Here is a 21,263-nt window from a genome sequence, read left to right as displayed (position 1 = left end):
CTTTGTACCTACTCCCCAGTTAACCTGGGGTAATATACTGGAGTTTTTTCCCCGTTCACTTTTTTTAAATTCATATTGTCCATTCCCAATTGCCTCCTTCAGAGGGGATTTAAGAGTCAACCACAGGTCTGGAGTCACATGTAAGCCAGGCCAGGTAAGGACAGCAGATTTCCTTCCTTCCCTAAAAGGGCATTAGTGCCCAGATGGGTTTTTACAACAATGGTTTCATCATTAGACTTTTAATTCCAGATTTGTATTGGATTCAAACTCCACCATCTGCAGTGGCTGGATTTGAACCCGGTTCCCCAGAGCATTAGCTTAGGTTGCTGGATTACTAGTCCAGCAACAATACCACTGCACCATTGCCTCCCCTATCGTCAGCATTCCTTCACATCTCCCATTCGTCCAACTCAGAATTCAAATCACAAATCTGGGCACAGGCACAATGAGCCAAATGGCCGCCTCCTGTGCTGTATCGTTCTATGGAATCTTCTTTCCTGCCCCTCCCGCCCCTGCCCCACTCCCACAAACTGCACCACCCAAAAATAAGACCACAAGCATACCTCTATATTTTGGTTTATTCCATTTGCAGTACATAAAAGGCCTAGTCTAAAGTTAAATGGGCTGAGCACAACTTGAGTGACAAGGGTGGGATGTATTGTACATGTGCAGGAAAGCTCACCACTTGAAATAATTAGTGGCATGGATTTTTCTCTTGAAGAAAATAAGGCTGCCCACAACCCCCCTTAACACAGAGGGAAATTAAACCTCTTAAACACAAGATTGCAGCAATGTGGGATAATTTCATTCCCTTCCCCCATGCCAACATTATAGCCAACACCTTGCCTGTCTCCATCACCATAGTTACATTGCAAACAATGTCTGTCAGTAACTAATTTACCTCCTTCAACGACCCCGCACCTCCCCACCAAAAGTTATTTTTCCGCCACTTTGCCCTCGGTGGGTGCGTCTCCTTTCCCTAGCCCCCGTATTGACAGGTCGTACACCACTTCCTCTATCTTTTTCACGTCGTACTTCAGGCCATCGTAGCGCTTCCGCAGGGAGTCGTTCTTCAGGTTGAGCAGGCGGAATCCAGAATCCAGCTCGTTGATAAAGGAGGAGATTCGGAGGGGCCGGGAGTAGTCGCCGGCGGTGACGCTGTTCAAAGCGAGCCTCGACTACCCGGTGGCGAGCAGGAAGGGAACGGGAAACATTACGTTATTACAAGAGCTGGCGGCAACCGACATACTTATCACCCCTCCAGTTAACCTCCTCTTTTCTGCCGCCCCCACACCACCAATACTTCCCCCCCCCAACCCATTACCAACGTTTTCCGCTTCCCCCCCCCCCCCCCCCCTTTTACCAATGTTCTCCATTGGATTGGCAGGGACAATAGTAAGATGGGGGCGGAATAGCATTTGGGCGGGAGGGCAGGGGGAGAGAGGGGGTGTGAAGGAATGAGCTGTTCTCCGGTTCCTCGCCCATGTGGCCAAGCAACCAAACCCTCTCCCCACTCTTGCTCTGGAGATTTCCCACCAGGAATTTCCTTATCCATGAAGATCAATCATTTCCCGGGGACCATGATTCACATGCAAATGTTGGCAATGGTTACCAACAAAACTGAACAGACTCTTGACTCTGTCAAAGAGAAGTCGGAGGGGTGAATTGATAGAGGTCTTTAAGATTATGAAGGGGGTAATTGGGAAAGTGTTGGAAAGATATGTAGACTTGTAGGTGAAACCAGAACTAGGGATCCATCGGTAATAGATAGTCACAAATAAATCCAATTGGGGAATTCAGAAGAAACTTCTTTATCCACAGAGTGGTTAGAATGTGGAACTCAAGCTACAAGGAGTGGTTGAGGTGAATAAGATAGGTACATTTAAGGCAAGCCAGACAAGCACATGAGGGAGAAAGAATTAGAAAGATATGTGAGAGGAGGCTCATATGGAGCATAAACACAGAATGGACCAGTTGGGCCGAATGGCTTGTTTTGGTCTATTATTCCATTGTAGCTGAGTCCAGTCCATTTCTCACATCACATTCACGTATAAGCACTTCTCTAGCAGAGGTCATAATTATGCAGTAGGAATTCTGGCCAATATTCCTCCTTCCCTAGTCTAACATTGACTTCACTCTGAATGCCAAGCAGTGTGAAGTGCTATCTGGATAGACACTCTCTCCTTGGGGAGACTAGACAATCTAAAAGGAATCTCACCCGTGGGTCATGCTCATACACACCCTCCCCAACTGTACGTCCAAGAGAGAAGCCCAGCACATGCACTTTTGACCAGGGATTGGATCGAGTGCAAGTGAAAACTCCAAGGGAACAGCAAACAAAATAATTACTGTTACATTTGAAGCAAGTCCTGGTTAACATTCATTTAACACAGTGATTAGATGGCGTGTAATTGATGATTAAGAGATCACAAGGAAGCAATTGGAGATTCACATACATTTTCCACGAGTCACTGTGCAGTAATTGGCAGCAAGGATCCTGTCCAATTTCTCCAATTCCCTGGTTCAGTAATATAGAGGCTAATTGTTGCCCCCCCCACGGATTAAAGTAATATGCCTTTTTGATCCAACCAGAAGCTCATCAATAACTAGGAGCTAAATGCCCCTTGTGAAAAAGGCACTACTGATCTACTGTAAATGAAAAATAAAACCTTTAAAGGAAACTTTTAATCAGGTTAAAAGTGACATTCCCAGGGGTGATGATGATGATGCAGTCCAGTCCAGTTCCCCTGGTGCCCACTGATTGGGGAAAGCCTGAAGCATACCAGTGGACACTAAGGTGATTCCTGGAATGAAGGGGTTGTCTTATGAGGAAAGATTGAGCAGGTTGGGCCTGGACTCATTGGAGTTTAGAAGAATGAGAGGTGATTTTATTGAAATATATACAATTCTGAGGGGACTTGTCAGGGTGGATGCTGAGAGGATGTTTCCCCTCATGGGGAAGTCTAGAACTAGGGGATGCGGTTTAAAAATAAGGGGCCTTCCATTTTAAGGTAGAGATGAGGAGGAATTTCTTCTCTCAGAGGGTCGTTCATCTGTGGAATTCTCTTTCCAAAAGAGCAGTGGGGGCTGGGTCATTGAATATATTCAAGGCAGAGTTAGATTTTTGAACTACAAGGGAGTCGAGAGTCATGAGGGACAGGCAAGAAAGTGGAGTTAAGGCCTGAATCAGATCAGCCATCATCTTATTGAATGGTGGAGCAAGTTCAACGGGCCAAATGTGCTTCTATATCTTATGATCTTATGATATCCCATGTCCCTCTCCAGGGACATCTGGGCGTGGACACAGATGTGGTAGAGAGAGATAGGGGGTCGGGCTGAGAGACCCCCCCCTGACCACTTGCTTCCTGGACCTATGGATAGCCACCTTGGCCAGGCCCAGGAGCAATCCCATGAGGAAGTCTCCCAATCTGCTGGCTCCTCTCCACACCGGGTGGCCAAAGATCAGGAGGGTGGGACTGAAGCACAGTCAGAAACTGAAGAGCAGCCACCTCAGATAATGAAAGAGGAACTGTAACCTCACACATCCTATGTGGATGTGAAACACAGACTCTTCCAGGCTGCAGAAATTACAGGCAGACCTAAAGTTCATGAATTGGCTTAACAACCTATTGCCTAGATCCGCCACGTGCAATACCCTCCGCACCAAGTTCCCGATGGACAAAGGGAGTATTAAAGTGATGTATAAGGTGAACTGACAACAGAAAGCAGGTAGTCTTCAGTAAAACTCTAATGTAATAATTCCTCTCATCCTATATTTTATTAACAAATATCCAGGAGTGTTAATTTTCACAATCAAAATGAAGAGTGACCTCGAGGAGTTTGTTTTTGTGATCTAATTTGAATGATTTAATTATAGATTAACACAGATTTGTGTGAATATTTGACTATTTTCTAATGATTCCTTAATCACCAATTACACTCCAACCTAACCAGTGCATTAGCGCGTTAAATGAACGTTCATTACCAGCACTTATTTTGGGCATCATTTACGGACTGGAATCCGACTGATAGGTTGAGATGGTTTACTTACGGAGTACCAGATACCCAGCAGTGAGTTACAAGCTGCAGTCTAATCAAGGGGTTTCTACGGTTGCCATACAATGTTTGTGGAGAACAATATTGTCGTACAAGCTATCTGCGACCCTCGGTGATTTGTGTAAAAATTCAATCTCACCAGCAGCACAATCATTTGCTCTACTGATCCGTCTGCCTTCAGATGGCATTCCATCAATCATTACTGTGTCTTACCAGTTCATTAGCTAGGATCAGCAGTCCTGAAAGGTAGTCCTCAATATCGAGATGAAATCCTTTGTCTCGGTGTACTTCAACTGCATCACAGCCCCAAGGAAAAAAGGTTAAAATTAGGCATGGCAGGTGTACCTTCAGTCAGTTAAACAGTCCAGGTAAATAATACAATGCACAGAATGGTACAGCATAGAAGGAGGCCATTAGGCCCATTGTGCATATGTTGACTCTTTGAAAGAACTATCCAATTTATCTCATTCACCTGGCCTTTCCCACAACGTTTTCCCTTTCAAGTATTTATCCAATTCCCTTTTTGAAAGTTGCTATTGAATCTGCTTTCACTACGTTTTTAAGCAGCACATTCCAGTTCATAACAATTCACTGTGTAAAAAATGTCTCCTCCTCTCCCCCTTTATTTTGCTAGTCGCTAATCTGTGACCTCTGGTAACTGATATTTTCTCCATCAAAATCCCTCTTGATTTTAATTATATCCATTAAACCTTCCCTTAACTTTGGCTGCTCTAAGGAAAGAAATTGGCTACAAGGCCAGATCAGAGGCTGGGAATTATGCAGTGAGTAACTCACCCCCCACCCCACCCCAACTCCCCAGAGCCTGTCCACCATCTACAAAGCACAAGTCAAGAGTGTGATGGAATACTCTCCACTTGCCTGGGTGAGTGCAGCTCCCACACTCAAGCAGCTCGACACCATCCAGGACAAAGCAACCGACTTGATTGGCAGCCCGTCCACCACCTTAAACATTCACTCCCTCCACCACTGACACACAGTAGCAGCAGTGTGTACCATCTACAAGATGCATTGCAGCAACCCACCAAGACTCCTTTGACAGCACCTTCCAAAGCCCCAACCTCTACCATCTAGAAGGTCAAGGGCAGCAGACACATGGGAACACCACCTGCAAGTTCCCCTCCAAGCCACACAACATCCTGACTTGGAAATATATCACTGTCGCTGTGTCAAAATTGTGGGACTCCCTCCCTAACAGCACTGTGGGTGTACCTACACCACAGGGAATGCAGCAGTTCAAGAAGGCAGCTCACCACCACTTTCTCAAGGGCAATAAATGCTGGCCTAGTGAGTGACAAAAAACCCAGGGGAGCGGGAGCCCCAGCTAAGGAGAGCTGCTGGCCAATCAGAGGCTGGCAGCTCTTTTACGCAGCAGCAGCTGCCGGAATGACGCTCATCGCAGACCCAGGATTGAAGAGCGACCCAGGTTACAGGTAAGTAATGGTGGGAGAGGAGGGGGTGTAGGGGGGTTGGCAGTGAGGGCTGCAGGATGGCTCACAATGGGCTGCAGCCACCACCCCCCACTCCCCCCCCCCCCCCCCCCCCCCCACCGCCCCGAGTCTCTTGATCAGGGCAACCCCCACACCCCTGACTGAGTTAATACTAGCGGCAGCAAGATGAGGCCCTTCGGTAGTTATTAATTGGCCACTTAGCTTCCACTGGCAGTGGGACGGGAATAGGAACAAAGGACCAGAGGCCTTCCCTCTCCAGATTTAATTTTGGCAGAGGTGGGAAGGTGACAGGGCACTTGCGCCTGATCAAATGCCCTCCCTACCTCCAAACATACCTCGAGAGGGGGCATGAAATTCCACCAACCAAATTCACGTCCACAGATCCCAGAAGGTAGTGAAACAGATAGGTAAGGTGGTTAAAAAAGCAGGGGGGTACTTTCCTTTACTGACCAAGGAATAGAACATTATAGTAGGGGGGGCTAGGCTAGAACTGTATAAAACACTAGTTGGGCCACAGCTGCGTACACTTTTAGCCAGCAAGGACACAATGGACCATCTGGCCCCCTTCTGCACCATAGATATTTGGCACCCACATCCACCCCAAATTTCCCTCAAGAACATGGTGAGCCTTTGTTTCTTGAACCACTGGAGTTCACAAGATGTAGGAACACCCACAGTGCTGTTGGGGAGGCAGTTCCAGGATTTGGACCCAGCGACAGTGAAAGAATGCAGATATATAGTTCCAACTTAGGATAGTGTGTGACGTGGTATGGGAGTGGGGGAGGGGATGGTGGTCCTTCCAGGTGGTGGTGTTCCCATGCATCTGCTGTCCTTGTCCTTCTAGATGGTAGAGGTCACAGGTGTGGAAGGTGCTGTCGAATGAGCCTTGGTGAGTTGCTGCCGTGCATCTTGTAGATGTTGCACACTGTTCCTACTGTGCGTTGGTGGTGGAGCAAGTGAATGTTTAAGGTGGTGGATGGGGTGCTAATAAAGCAGGCTGCTTTGTCCTGGATGGTGTTGAGCCTCCCGCATGTTGTTGGAGCTGTACTGATCCAGGAAAGTGGAAAGCGTTCCATCACACTCTTGACTTGTGCCTTGTAGATGGTGGGCAAGCTTTGGAGAATCAGGTGGTGAGTTACTCAGAATTCCCAGCCTCTGAACCGACCCTGCAGCCATAGCATTTATCTGGCTGGTCCAGTTCAGTTTCTGATCAATGGAAATTCCCAACGTGTTGATGGTGGGGATTCAGTGATGGTAATGCTGCTCAACATCCAATCTTTGTTTCTAAGAAGTGTTTCCTAACTTCTCTCCTGAATGGCCTTGCTCTGATTTTAAGCCATGTCCTCTTGTCCTGAACTCCTCTAACAACAGAGATGCTTCTCTATTTATCCCATCAATTCCTTTCAAAATTGCATAAACCTCAATTAAACTACCCTTTATCTTTCTGTACTCCAGTCATATCAGCTTATGTAATGTCTCCTCCTAATTTAGTACTTGGAACACTGGTAACACTCTGGTGAATCTGCGCTCCTTCAGAAAGGCCACTATATCCTTTCTTAGGTGGTGTTCAGAACCGTACCAAGGTCTAGGATGATACGAACACTGGAGCAGGAGGACAACATTTAGCGCCTCGAGCCTGTTCCGCCATTCAGTGAGATCTGTGACCGAACTCCATATACTCACCTTTGCCCCATATCTCTTAATACTTTGGTTAACAAAAATCTATCAATCTCAAATTTAAAATTTACAATTGATCCACCATCTTGCGTAAGAGATTTTCCAAACTTCTACCACCCTTTGTGTGAGGAAAGTGTTTCCCAAATTCATTCCTGAAACATATGACTCTAATTTTCAGAATATGCCCCCCTAGCATAACAAAAAAATTCTGCAGCCTGAAGTATTCCAGCTGAGGTCCTCTTGGCTTTTTGGGTGGGCTTTTGTTCACATCAAGACTCCATGCACTCATCCTACAAATTTGGGGGGGGGAAGAACTCACCCCACACCCCCAATCCGCCCTCCCCCCTCAACTTCAGGAATGCGACAATTCAAGAAGGGAGATTAATCGTATGATGGAAATTTCCCTCTTGTCCATAGCAGGGTAAATCCTGACACATTCTCCTGAATCACCTACTTCCTGTGGCTGAGGAAATCATCCCAGAGACACTATGTGGCTTTAGACCTTCCAGGGGAACCTCAGACATGGTCTCTGCTGCCAGATAAATCCAAGAAAAATATTGAGAACACCACAAACTCTTCATCTCATTCATCGACCTGACCAAAGCATTTGACCCAATAAATCATGAGGCTCTGTGCAATGTGCTCCAAAGACTTGGATGTCCAAGAAACTCATCGCAATCCTGTAACTGTTTCATGATGATATGACTGCAACTGTCTTGAGTGGGAGATCTGAAACAGATACCTTCAAAATCTGGACTGGGGTCAAGCAAGGCTGTGTGATAGCCCCATAATATTAACAATCTACCTGACAGTGGCTATTCATCTCATCAATAATCAACTGCTCACTGGTGCCAGCATTACATACTGTCTAAATGGAAAACCCATTAACCTCACTCGCCTCCGTGCTAAAGCTAAACTGACCACCATAGACACACACGATCTACAGTTTGTGGATGACTGCAGTGCCATTGCCCACTCTGCGCCACGTTTGCAAGCCGCTCTCACTGTCCTTGAATGTTGTCAAATAAAACTCATAACAACCCACAGCTGGTCAGCCAAATATTCCACCTCCCATATATGTTGAAGGAGAGACTCTGGAATATGTTGAGCATTTCCCATACCTTGGTAGCAACGTGTCTCAAAGGGCCACCATAGACGAGGAGATCCAACACCGGATCAGCTGCGCCATCTCAGCCTTCTACAAACTACGGCAGCGAGCGTTTGACAACAAAGACCCCCGCAAGTCAACAAGAGTCCTCGTGTACGGAGCAGTTGTCGTCACCACACTCCTGCAGTGAGACACAAGAGCACTCGAGAAATTCCATCAGCACTGCCTCCGCAGCATACAGCAGACCCAATGGGAGGACCATTGAACAAACACTCCTTCTTGAAGCCAACTCCACAAGCATTCAGGCAACTCCTGAAAAATCCATGGTGATGGATGGCCAAAAATCTGTTTTCTCAACTCTCAAATGGCCAGCATTCCAGGAGAGGACAAAGAAAACACATCAAAGACTCTCTGAAGCTCTCCTTGAAGTGCAATAGCATTGATATTAATGACTGGAAGGAGCTTGCTAACAAATGGCGATAACTTATCCATCAAGCTTTGAGTCCCAACATCTTAATGATGGGATGGAGCGGCGGTAGAGAGGGAATGAAAACAAATCAAATCCTGCATTGCGGATTCCACTCCCTCGTCAGACGTTCTGCCTTGTGTGCCTAATGATCTGCAGATTGAGAACCAGCCAGTTCAATCACACGAAGACCCATGGCACAAACTCGCAACCCTGAGTAGACATCATCCTGGAATTTAGGGACAGCCAATGATAACATAATACTCCTGATGTGGTCTAACCTGGAATTTGTACAGCTGTGACCAAACATGGAGTGGGGCAGGGGGTGGGTGTGGAAGGGTGAAAATCCTCCCTTATATTCTGCCAGCTCAATAGAAAGACTAACATTCCAATAGTCTTTTTGATTATTTTTGTACCCGACCACTGCATTTTAGTAGCCATTTGTCACGAGCGAGTGTCAATGGGTTCTTCTATCATGGGAAGGGGGAAGAGTTACCACAATCGCATCCGATCATGTGCTCACACAAATCGTGACACCTAGACCCCGCCCCTGGCCAGGAGACAACCTTGAGTATTGATGCACAACTCTGGCAACACTACAGCTGCAGATCAAATAACTCGGTGACAGACTGTGAATGGATCCTGGTCCTTTTCTTGGCTCTGTCCAATGTAATGGTAAACTGATCTGTCACGGAAATGCGATGCACGTTTCATACTGTGTTTTAATGGCAGAAGAAAATTAATGCAGAGAAGTGTGTAGTGATGGATTTCAAAAGGAAACAAATTTATGGCACAGGAGGTGGTCATTTGGCCCATTCTGTCTATGCTGGGTAAAAAAAAAAAGAGCTATCCTACCTAATCACATTTTCCAGTTCTTGATCTGTAGCCTTGTAGGCTATGGCATCTCACGTACATATTCAAGTGTTTCTTAACGTGATGAGGGTTTCTGCCTCTACCACCCTTTCTGGTAGTGAGTTGCAGAACCCCACCACCCTCCGGGTGAAAAAATTCCTCAACTCCCCCCATACGAGCACACGAATTAGAAGGAGTAGGCCATTCGCCTCCTCGAGCCTGCTCCATCATTTGATAAGATCATGGCTGATCTGATTATGGCCTCATCTTCACTTATCATGTCTACTCCCTGTAAAATATTCAATGACCCTACCTCCACTGCCCTCTAATCCTTCAAATCTATGCCCCCTAGCTATTGACCTCTCTACTAATAGAAACAGCTTCTTCCTGTCGACTCTATCCCCTCAATTTTTTAACCTCAATTAAATCTCCTTTTAGTCTCTTTGGTTCCCAAGAAAACATCTCCAGCCTATTCTTCACAGAAGTATGGCACTTTCACAGTAAACCTGAGCTCATTTTAAATCAGAGATTGATAGATTTTTGTTAGCCAAGGATATTAAGAGATATGAAGCCAAGACAGCTGAAGAGGGTTAGCATACAGATCACCCAGAATCATAATGAATGGGGGAAGCAGGCATAAGGGGCTGAATGGCCTACGCCTGTTCCTGCTTCAGCAAGATGACAAAAGGATGGTTAACGGAATGCACCAAACTCAAGACCAACGTGTACCAGTGCCATCAAAGGGAGGGGGAAGGAAATTGGAGTGGGGCAGGGGGGATGTGGAAGGGTGAAAAGACTTCACACATTTGGTTGGCCAGTTATGTAGGCAACTTCGCATCACATTTAGTACGTGACAACATAAGAAACAGGAGGAGTAGGTCATTCGCCCCTTGAGCCTGCTGCACCAATCATTATGATCACAAATGGTTAATCATCAACCTCAACTTTTCTGCCATATCCCTCAATTCCCTTAGGGGCCAAAAATCTATCAATCTCGGTCATGATTATGCTCAATGACTGAGCACACACCGCTCTCTGTGGTAGAGAGTTACAAAGATTCACAACCCTCAGTGAAGAAATTCTCCTCATCTTAGTCCTAAATGACCAACGCCTTATTTTGAGAATATGAACCAAAATTCTTCATTCCCCAGCCAGGCCAAACATCCTCCCAGCATCGACTGTATTAAGTCCCTTAAGAATTTTATGTTTCAACACGATCACCTCTCATTCTTCTAAATTCTTGGGAATGTAGGCCTAATCTATTCAATCATTCCTCATAGGACAATCCCCACATCGCAGGAATTAGTGCAATCTACAACACAACCGCATGTTATAACAGTGGTACATCAGAATGGGGTAAAGTAGGGAACTGGAAGCTGTGTGATGAATACGTTCCTTCAGGAACGTGCTTAGCTTCCCTTCTAACAGCAATGACCAGATCGGGAATAACCACAGGCAAGTCCACTTCTTACAGCTTGGTGGCACAGCATGCATTCGCACCCACGCACACGAGGCAGAAATGGTGGCCTGATCCAGATCCTCGCTCTGCAGGCTAGGAGTTTTATGGAGCAGTGTGGTCTCACATCTACAGCACTTAACAAAAGCAGCAATAGAAATAAGGGAACAGCAGCGTAACGCACTTCCTAGTACTCCTGCAACAGCTTCCCGAGTCACCAGGGTTTCTGACTCCAGATAGACCACGAACGCTGCCAGGAAGATGAGGCGTTGCAGCACGAACCTCCAGTGCTCGTTAAACCTGCATAACAAAATTCGAGTCAGATAAACATTTGACCCATTGAGCCTACCACACACTCAATGACTGCAGCATCATGACCAGACATTAGAAAATTCCTCCCCGAGTTCTTCAGTTAATTGAAACCAATCCAGGAGATCATAGAGACCATGCACTGTTTGTGAAACCACTTGTCTTCTATATGATATGCTTTCTGTCCCAGTCAGGAAACTGTCCCTGTCAAAGGCTCCAGAGAGTCAACATCCAACCTATCAGCCGGCAAAGCATTCAGAGACTCACTAGTTCCTCGGGAATTGAGAACTGCCCAACACCCGGTCTATTCTCTCTCTTACATAGTTTAAACCCATGATCTCCGGTCCTTCCGAATCTGTCAAACTGGAATAATCTGCAAGTAGGTGCAAAACCCAGGCAGAATTTCACTATTTTATAAACCTTTAAGTCCTAAACCAAATAGATCCAGCTTCTTGAACTGATTTGAGTAACTGCAGTAACTTGTGGCTCAAGTATGGTTCATTGGTCCACCCACTGCCCACAATAAGACAGACAAGACCAGGCTCAATTTCCAGTCTGCGTAGCGACAGGGAAGGTAAATCTGCCGTCCTTACCTGGTCTGACCTACATGTGGCTCCAGATCCACAGCAATGTGGTTGACTCTTAAATGCCCTCTGAACAAGGGCAATTCACAGAATCTCAAAGTGCAGAAGAAGCCCTTCAGCCCATCGAGTCTGCACCGACACGTGAGAAACACCTGAACTACACACCTAATCCCATTTACCAGCACTTAGCCCACAGCCTTGAATGTTATGACGTGCCAAGTGCTCATCCAGGTACTTTTTAAAAGGGTGTGAGGCAACCCACCTCCACCACCCTCCCAGGCAGCGCATTCCAGACCGTCACCACCCTCTGGGTAAACAAGTTTTTCCTCTCATCCCCCTAAACCTCCTGCCCCTCACCTTGAAATTGTGTCCCCTTGTGACTGACCCTTCAACTAAGGGGAACAGCTGCTCCCTATCCACCTTGTCCATGCCCCTCATAATCTTGTACACATCGATCAGGTCACCTCAGTCTTCTCTGCTACAACGAAAACAACCCAAGTCTATCCAACCTCTCTTCATAACTTAAAGGTTTCAGCCCAGGCAACATCCTGGTGAATCTCCTCTGCACCTCCTCCAGTGCAATCACATCCTTCCTATAATGTGGCGACCAGAACTGCACACAATACTCCAGCTGTGGCCTCACCAAGGTTCTATACAACTCCAACATGACTTCCCTACTTTTGTAATCTATGCCTCGATTGATAAAGGCAAGTGTCCCATATGCCTTTTTCACCACCCCACTAACATGCCCCTCCGCCTTCAGAGATCTATGGACACACACGCCAAAGTCCTTTTGTTCCTCAGAACTTCCTAGTGTCATGCCGTTCATTGAATACTTCCTTGTCGAATTACTTCTTCCAAAGTGTATCACCTCACACTTTTCAGGGTTAAATTCCATCTGCCACTTATCTGCCCATTTGACCATCCCATCTATATCTTCCTGTAGCCCAAGACACTCAACCTCACTGTTAACCACCCTGCCAATCTTTGTGTCATCCGCAAACTTACTAATCCTATCCCCCACATCGTCATCTATGTCGTTTGTATAAATGACAAATAATAGGGTATCCAGCACAGATCCCTGTGGTACGCCACTGGACACTGGCTTCCAGTCACTAAAGCATCCTTCTGTCATCACCCTCTGTCTCCTACAACTAAGCCAATTTTGAATCCACCTTATCAAATTACCCTGTATCCCATGTGCATTTGCCTTCTTTATAAAAGTCTCCAGGTGGGACCTTGTCAAAGGCTTTGCTGAAATCCATATAAACTACACCAACTGCACTACCCTCATCTACATATCTGGTCACCTCCTCCTTAAAAAATTCAATCAAATTTGTTAGGCATGACCTCCCTCTGACAAGCCATGCTGTCTATCCCTGATCAAACCTTGCCTCTCCAAGTGGAGATAGATTCTCTCCTTCAGAATTTTCTTCAATAGTTTCCCTACCACTGATGTGAGACTCACTGGTCTGTAGTTCCCTGGCTTATCTCTACAACCCTTCTTAAATAGCAGAACCACATTAGCTGTTCTCCAGTCCTCTGGCACTTCCCCCGTGGCCAGAGAGGAATTAAAGATTTGGGTCAGAGCCCCTGCGATCTCCTCCCTTGCCTCCCTCAGCAGCCTGGGACACAAATCATCCTGACCTGGAGATTTGTCCACTTTTAAGCCTGCCAACACCTCCAATACCTTGTCACTCCCTATATCAATTTGCTCAAGAACCTCACAGTCTCTCTCCCCGAGTTCCATACCTTCATCCTCATTCTCTTGGGTGAAGATGGATGTGAAGTATTCGTTCAACACTCTACCAATGCCCTCTAGCTCCACCCACTGATTGCCCCCTTGGTCCCTACTCTTTCCCTGGTTATTCTCTTCCCATTGATATACTTATAGAATATCTTGGGATTTTCCCTACTTTTACCAGCCAGAGCTTTCTCACATCCCCTCTTTGCTCTCCTAATTGCTTTCTTAAGCTCCACCCTGCACTTTCTGTACTCCACTAATGCCTCCGCTGATTTCCTGTCCTTGTACCTGCTAAAAGCCTCTCTTTTCCTTCTCATTGTATCCTGGATATCTCTGGTCATCCAATTAGGGATGGGCAATAAATGCTGGTCTGGCCAGCAATGCCCACGTCCCATAAATGAATTAAAAAAAAGAATTGTGATGTTCTCTCCATATTGCAGCCAGCATTCTGAAATCAACCCCACAGGGTAAGTGGTGATCACCCCAGGGCACTGCAGCCTCACCACAATGCACAACATGTACACTGGTACAAGGGAGTGGCTCACCAGCATCTTCTCGGGAGACACGAGCAATAAAGTGACGGCCACACCTCGAGAAGGAATAAGGGTCTATTTTTAAGGAGAAGCCATTCTGAATGAAGTTAAGCATTGGTGCCCATGATCCTGGTGATGAGGACAGCTGTTCATTCTGTGTGGCAAAGACAATAGCCGTTGAAATTTTAAAACCGATGATAATCTGTGGTAGAAACAGGAAATGCTGAAAGTACGAAATGAAGTCCGCCAACATCTGTGAAGAGGAAAGATGGGGGTACCTACATAACAAAAGGCATGTACTTCAAACAAGTCTACTGGATGTGTCCAGAAACATTCCTCGGAGAAGTCTGATGCTTCAGTTCAGATGAAAGGCCTTTGCCCAAAACATTTTTTTCTCTTCACAGATATTTGTGGGTTTCCTATTTTTATTTCCATTTCCAGCACTTGTATTATTATTTCAATCACTAACCTGTAGTACTGGTCTGGAGGGAACTTGGTCTTCAGTTCCTCTAGATGTACCTTCACGGCATTAAAATGTTCACGTGCTTTCTGGCACTTACTTGGTACTAACACATACAAAAAAGAAACAATCAATGACTTGGATTGAAATTGATCTTTATTAATAGGGCCTCTCACCATGTTAAGGCTAAAAAAAATCATCATCATCACCAAGCCATACCTTTCAAAGGAGAGCAGGGAAATTCTCTCCAGGGTTCTGGACCAATATTTATCCTTCAATCAACATCACAAAAGCAGATTACTGCACATGAACACACTGTTGTTTGTAGGATCTTGCTGTGCGCAAATTGGCTGCCGCTTTTCCTACTTTACAACAGTAACTACGCTTCAAAAAGTATTTCAATGGCTGCGAAAGAGCTTTTCAGGTTGTGAAAGGAGCTGTTCTTTCTTTCCTTGCGCTAATTTTGGGTTGAGAGCCACAACCACTGCCAAGGGTTGCTTTTGAGAGAGTAACAGCACCCTACGCTACAGAGTGCTTGGAAGTGGTTCTGTGGCTGCAGTTTTCTGCACATGGAGATTCTTATCTCAAATGCACCGCTGTGGGGAGTTGGCAATTCGGGGCCACACACTTCACCACAGGAAGAGAAGGAAATCTTATCAGATCAATATTCCGATTCTATCATTTCTGGGTTTGAAGCTAGGATAATCCCGCCCCCAACGCCACGCCACCCCACTCCACCCCACCCCACCCCGCCCCCAAACCCCCTCACCCACCACCCCCCACAACCCCGCAGCAATATTTTCTTGCCTACATTTTCTAAAGAGCAAGAAAAGGAGGGGAATACCATCAAATCTCAGGTCAGTTTGATCGTAAAGCTGAACTAGTCATGAATGCAGAGACAGAACAACAAGCATTCATTCAGTGACTTTACCAGAGGAAAGTGCCTCCCACAAGCATAAGACAAAAAACCAAGGGCAATGAGCTAAAGGGGGATGTGGTTGACTCTTAACTGCCCTCTGAAATGGCTGAGCAAGCCACTCAGTTCAAGGACAATCAGGTGGGCAACAAATGCTGGCCTTGCCAGTGACACCCCCATCCCAGGAAAGAATAAAGAAAAAGGTAAGAAGTTCAGAGTCTGGCAAGGAGTGTACTGGGGTAACTGAGGCTGAAAGTGACAATGGTTGATGGTTTCATCATCAGACAAGTTGGGGTAGGGGTGGACACAGGCAATATTACAGAGGTGGAAGTAGGTAGGCTTTATTATGGAGAGCATTTGGGGGTTGGAAGCTCAGATCAGGACTAAATAGAACATCAAGCTTACGGAGTCATGGTATAACCAAGGCAGTGACTAATGGAATCATTGGCAAGGGTTTGGAGTTTGTCTATCAGTGGGTGCTAATGATGATGGCTTCAGTCTTCCCAATGACAGGCTGGAGGAAACTAACAGCATTGTGAGGAAGGTGGGAATAAAGAAAGAGAAAACAAGTGAAAAGCACTTAATTTAATGGCAGCCCTTCACTGACCCATTCCTGGGTACAGCCAGGGCCTTCAGTAAAAACAAATCTTCTCAATACCTCAAATATTTAACACTAAACCATAAAAGATCATGATTGGTTTTGATTATCAATGATTTTGGAGTTTATAAATTCTCCTCTCTTCAAAACCTGCAGAGGGCTTTATAAAAGCAAGGACTGCTTTGTGCAGTCCACCATTCACTGTGTAATGGTTATAATAAAAGCAAACTACTGCAGACGCTAGAGATCTGAAATAAAAACAGAAAGTGCTGGAAAAACTCAGCAGGACTGGCAGCATCTGTGGAGAGAGAAACAGAGTTAACGTTTTGAGTCCAGTATGACCCTTCTTTGGAACTCCGGAGTTCACTCATTCAGTACTACCCTGGAGTGTCAGCCTCGATTTTGTGCTCAAGCCCTGGAGTAGGGCTTGAAGCCGGAACTTTGTGATTGAAAGGTGAGAGTGCTATCAACTGAGCCACAAGTGTCTCACAAAGCCACTGATAAGGTCTGTTGGGCAGGAGTCACAGAAGAGAACAGCAAAGCCACTGGGCACATCCCACTCACTAACAGTACAATGCACTTAGTCCCACTCCCCTACCTGATTAATGTTTACACTTTTTGAGGAGGCCAGGAAACATATACAGAGAAGAAAATAGGAGGCAGGCAGAAAGAAACATACATGCAAAGGCAGAAGCGAAATGAGAAAACAAAATAAAAAAAAAAAACAAACAGCCAGAATAATCTACCACATCACTGATTTCCTCTTCTCTTACAGCAGCAGAGGATAAGGCCATTTGGCCCATCGTACCTGTGTAGGTTCTTTGGTCGAGCTATCCAATTAGTTCCACTCCCCTGCTCTTTTCCCTCAGCTGTGTAAATGTTTTCCCTCATACTTACTGTCTTTGAAGCCGGACGTCTGATGAACAGTCTGCAGCAGGGTAAGAATCTCACGAGCTGTCTGTTCGAGGCCTTGAACGACTTTTCTTATTTCCTATAAACACCAAGAGAAACGAGAGAATGGGGTGAGTACAGCAGTGCAGTGAGTTAAATGAAGGAAGACCACACAATCCACCATTTAGTGAGCAACAATTTTGTGGATGTGTTATAAAAACGACATCGAAATGTCTTGTGGACAGGACTATGTCAGTGCATGCTTTCCTAAATGTTATGATCATCCTTATCATCCTCCCTGGATTACTGGACGTCCCACAATATTTCAGACATGCTGTCATTGAGTTAGACTGTAGCTGAAAAAGTATGCAAAAGGAACATAGATTTTTCAGCATGGGCACAACTTAGTGGAACCTGGCCCCGCCTGAACAGAGAACGTCTACTGTTCAGTTAAGGTAATATCCCACCCTTTCCCCTTTACTCTCTATGGAAACTCAATATCCCTATACTGAGGTGATAACCATGGCTCAGTGGGTATTATTTTCACCTCAGAGTCAGAAGATTGTGACTTCAATTCCCACCTCAGAGATTTGAGTACACATTCTAGGTTCACACTCCCACTGCAGTATTGAGGGAGTCGGAGGGGAGGCAACGACATTGTCATTGACTAGTATTCCAGAGACCCAGGGTAATGCTCTGGGGATGCATGTTCAAATCCCTCCATGGCAGGTGTTGAAATTTGAATCCAATAAAAATCTGGAATTAAAAAAAGTCTGATGATGACCATTATCAATTGTTGTAAAAACCCATCTGGTTTACTTATGTCCTTTAGGGGAGGAAATCTGTCATTCTTACCTGGTCTGGCCTACATGTGACTCCAGATCCACAGCAATGTGGTTGACTCTTAAATGCCCTCTGAACAAAGGCAATTAAGGATGGGCAATAAATGCTGGTCGCTAGCCAGGGATCCCATGAACAAGTTTTTTTAAAAAGTGCCATTTTTCGCATGAGAATTGACCACTGACCAGAAACCTAACTGGACCAACCAAATAAATACTTTAGCTACGAGAGTAGGCGAGTGGCTGGAAATCCTGCGGTAAGTAACTCACATCCTGATTCCCCAAGTCTGTCCACCATCTACAAGGCCTAAGGCAGAAGTATGATGGAATACTCTCCATTTACCTGGATGAGTGCAGCTCCAACAACACTCAAGAAGCTTGACCATCATCCAGCATAAAGCAGCCTGCTTGATTTTCACTCCATGCACCACCTTAAACATTCACTCCCTCTTCCAACAGCACAGTGGCAGCAGTGTATACCATCTACAAGATGTGCTACAGCTACTCACCAGAGCTCTTTCAACAGTACCTTCCAAACCCGCGACTTCTACCGCCTAGAAGGACAAGGGTAGCAGATGCATGGGAACACCACCACCTGCAAGTTCCCCTCCAAGCCACACACTATTCTAACTTGGAACTATATCATCGTTCTTTCACTGTCGCTGGGTCAAAATCCTGGGACTGCCTCCCTAACAGCACTGTGGGTGTACCTACACCACATGGACTGCAGAGCTTCAAGGAGGCAACTCATCACTACCTTCTCAAGGGCAATTAGGGATGGCCAATAAATTCTGGCCTCGATGCTGACATTCTGAAGAAATAAAAAAAAAACTTAAAAGCAAATGATAAAAGCAAAGCTTAATTTGCCTCCTGCTCCTAAGTCCTATGTCCCTACTGGGGGGAGTGCTGCATTATCAAAGGTTCTGGTTTTCAGATAAGATGTTAAACCATGACCCAGTCTGCCCTCTCAGGTGGATGTAAAAGATCCCATGGCACTATTTTGAAGAAGAGCAGGGGAGCCAATTGCTATTCCTTAATCAACATCACTAAAACAGATTATCTAGTCACTATCAAATTGCTGTTTGTGGGAGCTTGTTGTGTATAAACTGGGCAACAGTTACAACAGTGGCCACACTTCCAAAGTACTTCATTGGCTGTAAAGAGCTTTGGGATGTCAGGTGGTTGTGAAAGGCGCTATATAAATACTAGTCTTTCTTTTTGTCAACATGACAATACAGAGCACGTATGGGAGCACAATACTTTTGTCACTCATTCCCGTAGTCCAGAGACTGGGCAGTGCTTTCAATTAACCCCCTTCATCTATCACTGAGAACTGGAGGTATATTCAAATTTAGCAGTGCCAGCCATGGCTCAGCAGCTCCCCTGGCCTCTGTCTCTGAATCTGAAGGTTCTGGGTTCAAGCTCCACTCAGAATCACAGAATTGTAATAGCACAGGAGGCCATTCAGCCTGTCATTTCTGCAACAGCTCTCCAAATGAGCAATGCATCTAGTGCCATTACCCTGCCTTCTCCCTGTAACCTTGCACATTCTTTTTTCAAATAACAGCCTAATTCCCTTTTAAAAATACTGACTGAACCTTCCTCCACCACACTCTCAGACAGTGCATTCTAGATCTTAACCACACTCATTATATGAAAAAGTTTTGCCACATGTCTCTATTGCTTCTTTTTCAATTACCTCAAATCTGCGCCCCCTTATTCTCAATCCTTCCACCAGCAGGAACAGTTTTTCCTCATCTATTCTGTCCAGTCCACTCAAGATTTTCAATCACACAATAGGGTCACCCACTGTGATTAATGTATTCCTGGAAGCTTCAATCACATGACTTGCCCCTATGCTCCAGTCAGCCAACACATCCATCTTTGTGACATAATGTCTTCCTACACCAATTGGAAAGCCAAAGGATTCATTACCCAATTAGACGATGCTTGACTGTCAGCCAAACAGCTTTCCCCTACACCACCGCATTATTGTTAGTTTAGTTAATTGTTTTAACTCTAAAAGAAGATACACCACCGCATTCACCCAACCGTTTTCAATATTTTATATCTGGTGAAAGGAAATGTTCAAAGAAAACAATCTTTTTTAACGTCCAACGATTTTTCTCCAGGGCTGCACACAGCAGTGTCCTGGAGATTGACCTTCAATTCATGGAAACTCCAGGCCAAACCTGTAGGGTTGGCAGCCCTAAGCTGGAGTGGGTCATTTGGCCCCTCGAGCTTGCTCCGCCATTCTTCTACCTCAATGCCATTTTCACACAATATCCCCATATCCCTTGACGTCCTTATTATCTAGAAATCTATCGATCTCTGTCTTGAACATACTCAATGACCGAGCGTCCACAGCCCTCCGGTGTAGAGAACCCCAAAGAGTCACCACCCTCTGCGTGAAGAAATTCCTCCTCGTCTCAGCCCTAAACAGCCTACCCCTTATTCTGACACTGTGCCCCCTGGTTCCAGGCTGTCCCAGCCAAGGGGGGTATCAGCTCTGAAGAAGAGTCACACGGGCTCAAAATGTTAACTCTTGTTTCTCTCTCCGCAGATGCCGCCGCACCTGCTGAGGTTTTCCAGCATTTTCTGTATCTATTTCAAGGGAAACATCCTTCCTGCATCGACCCTATCGAGCCCTTTAAGAATTTTGTATGTTTCAATGAGTAGGGTGGGTTAATTTTCCCCACACCAGAACCTCCTAGGCCAGTATTGATCCTTCAACTCCACCCCACACTCTGTGGCATCTTGCTATGCCCACACTGGCTGTCCCCCTCATTGGCTGCAGAGTTTCCCAATCAGGGGCTGGGTCTCTTCCACTATCCCCCCGGCCCCCCCCGCGTTGCCATGGAAACCCACCTCTCTCACATCCTGGTCCGCGGTGAGGGAGCCCTGGATAACGCTGAACAAATCCGTCACCGACATCATCACCACCACCATAACACTAATGAGGCGGGAGGCAGGGAAAAAAATAAACCCGCGTGTTTATCCAGCGGCCCACAGAAGCAACTCCTCCTCAGAGGCGACGATGGCAGGCCACATGCGACGGGCCCCTCTCGGGGTCCTTTTCTACCGCTGGTCGCACACATGGCCCATCCAGAAAACTGCCTTTTTAAAAAAATAATAAAACGTTTTTAAAAAGAATCGAAGCGCATTCGCTGAAATTTAAAATGTTCTCCGCCTCCAACCCTGAGAAAGGAGATGGGAAAAAGGAGCCTCGGGTCTTCCTTAGAGTAAAGGCTTTTTTTTGCCTGGCGGATCTGCGGCGGCATCTCTGCGGACGCCTAGCAAATTTC

At 45.9% G+C, this 21,263-nt stretch overlaps 1 protein-coding gene across 1 annotated transcript; it reads right to left on the bottom strand.

Moving 5' to 3' along the window:
• Positions 1-560: 560 nt before the first annotated feature.
• Positions 561-21,015, bottom strand: tsn (translin). The gene is made up of 6 exons (XM_078552642.1): positions 20,827-21,015; positions 17,126-17,219; positions 14,724-14,820; positions 11,269-11,384; positions 4,270-4,349; positions 561-1,178 (listed from the first exon to the last, which is right to left on the bottom strand). Exons 1-6 carry the CDS (start codon positions 20,905-20,907, stop codon positions 936-938), a joined length of 711 nt encoding a protein of 236 aa, XP_078408768.1. The 5' UTR covers positions 20,908-21,015; the 3' UTR covers positions 561-935.
• Positions 21,016-21,263: the final 248 nt, after the last annotated feature.

Source organism: Cetorhinus maximus, chromosome 11 (genome assembly GCF_964194155.1).
Source record: "Cetorhinus maximus chromosome 11, sCetMax3.hap1.1, whole genome shotgun sequence".
NCBI lineage: Eukaryota > Metazoa > Chordata > Chondrichthyes > Lamniformes > Cetorhinidae > Cetorhinus > Cetorhinus maximus.
This window is presented reverse-complemented; position numbering and strand designations above follow the sequence as displayed.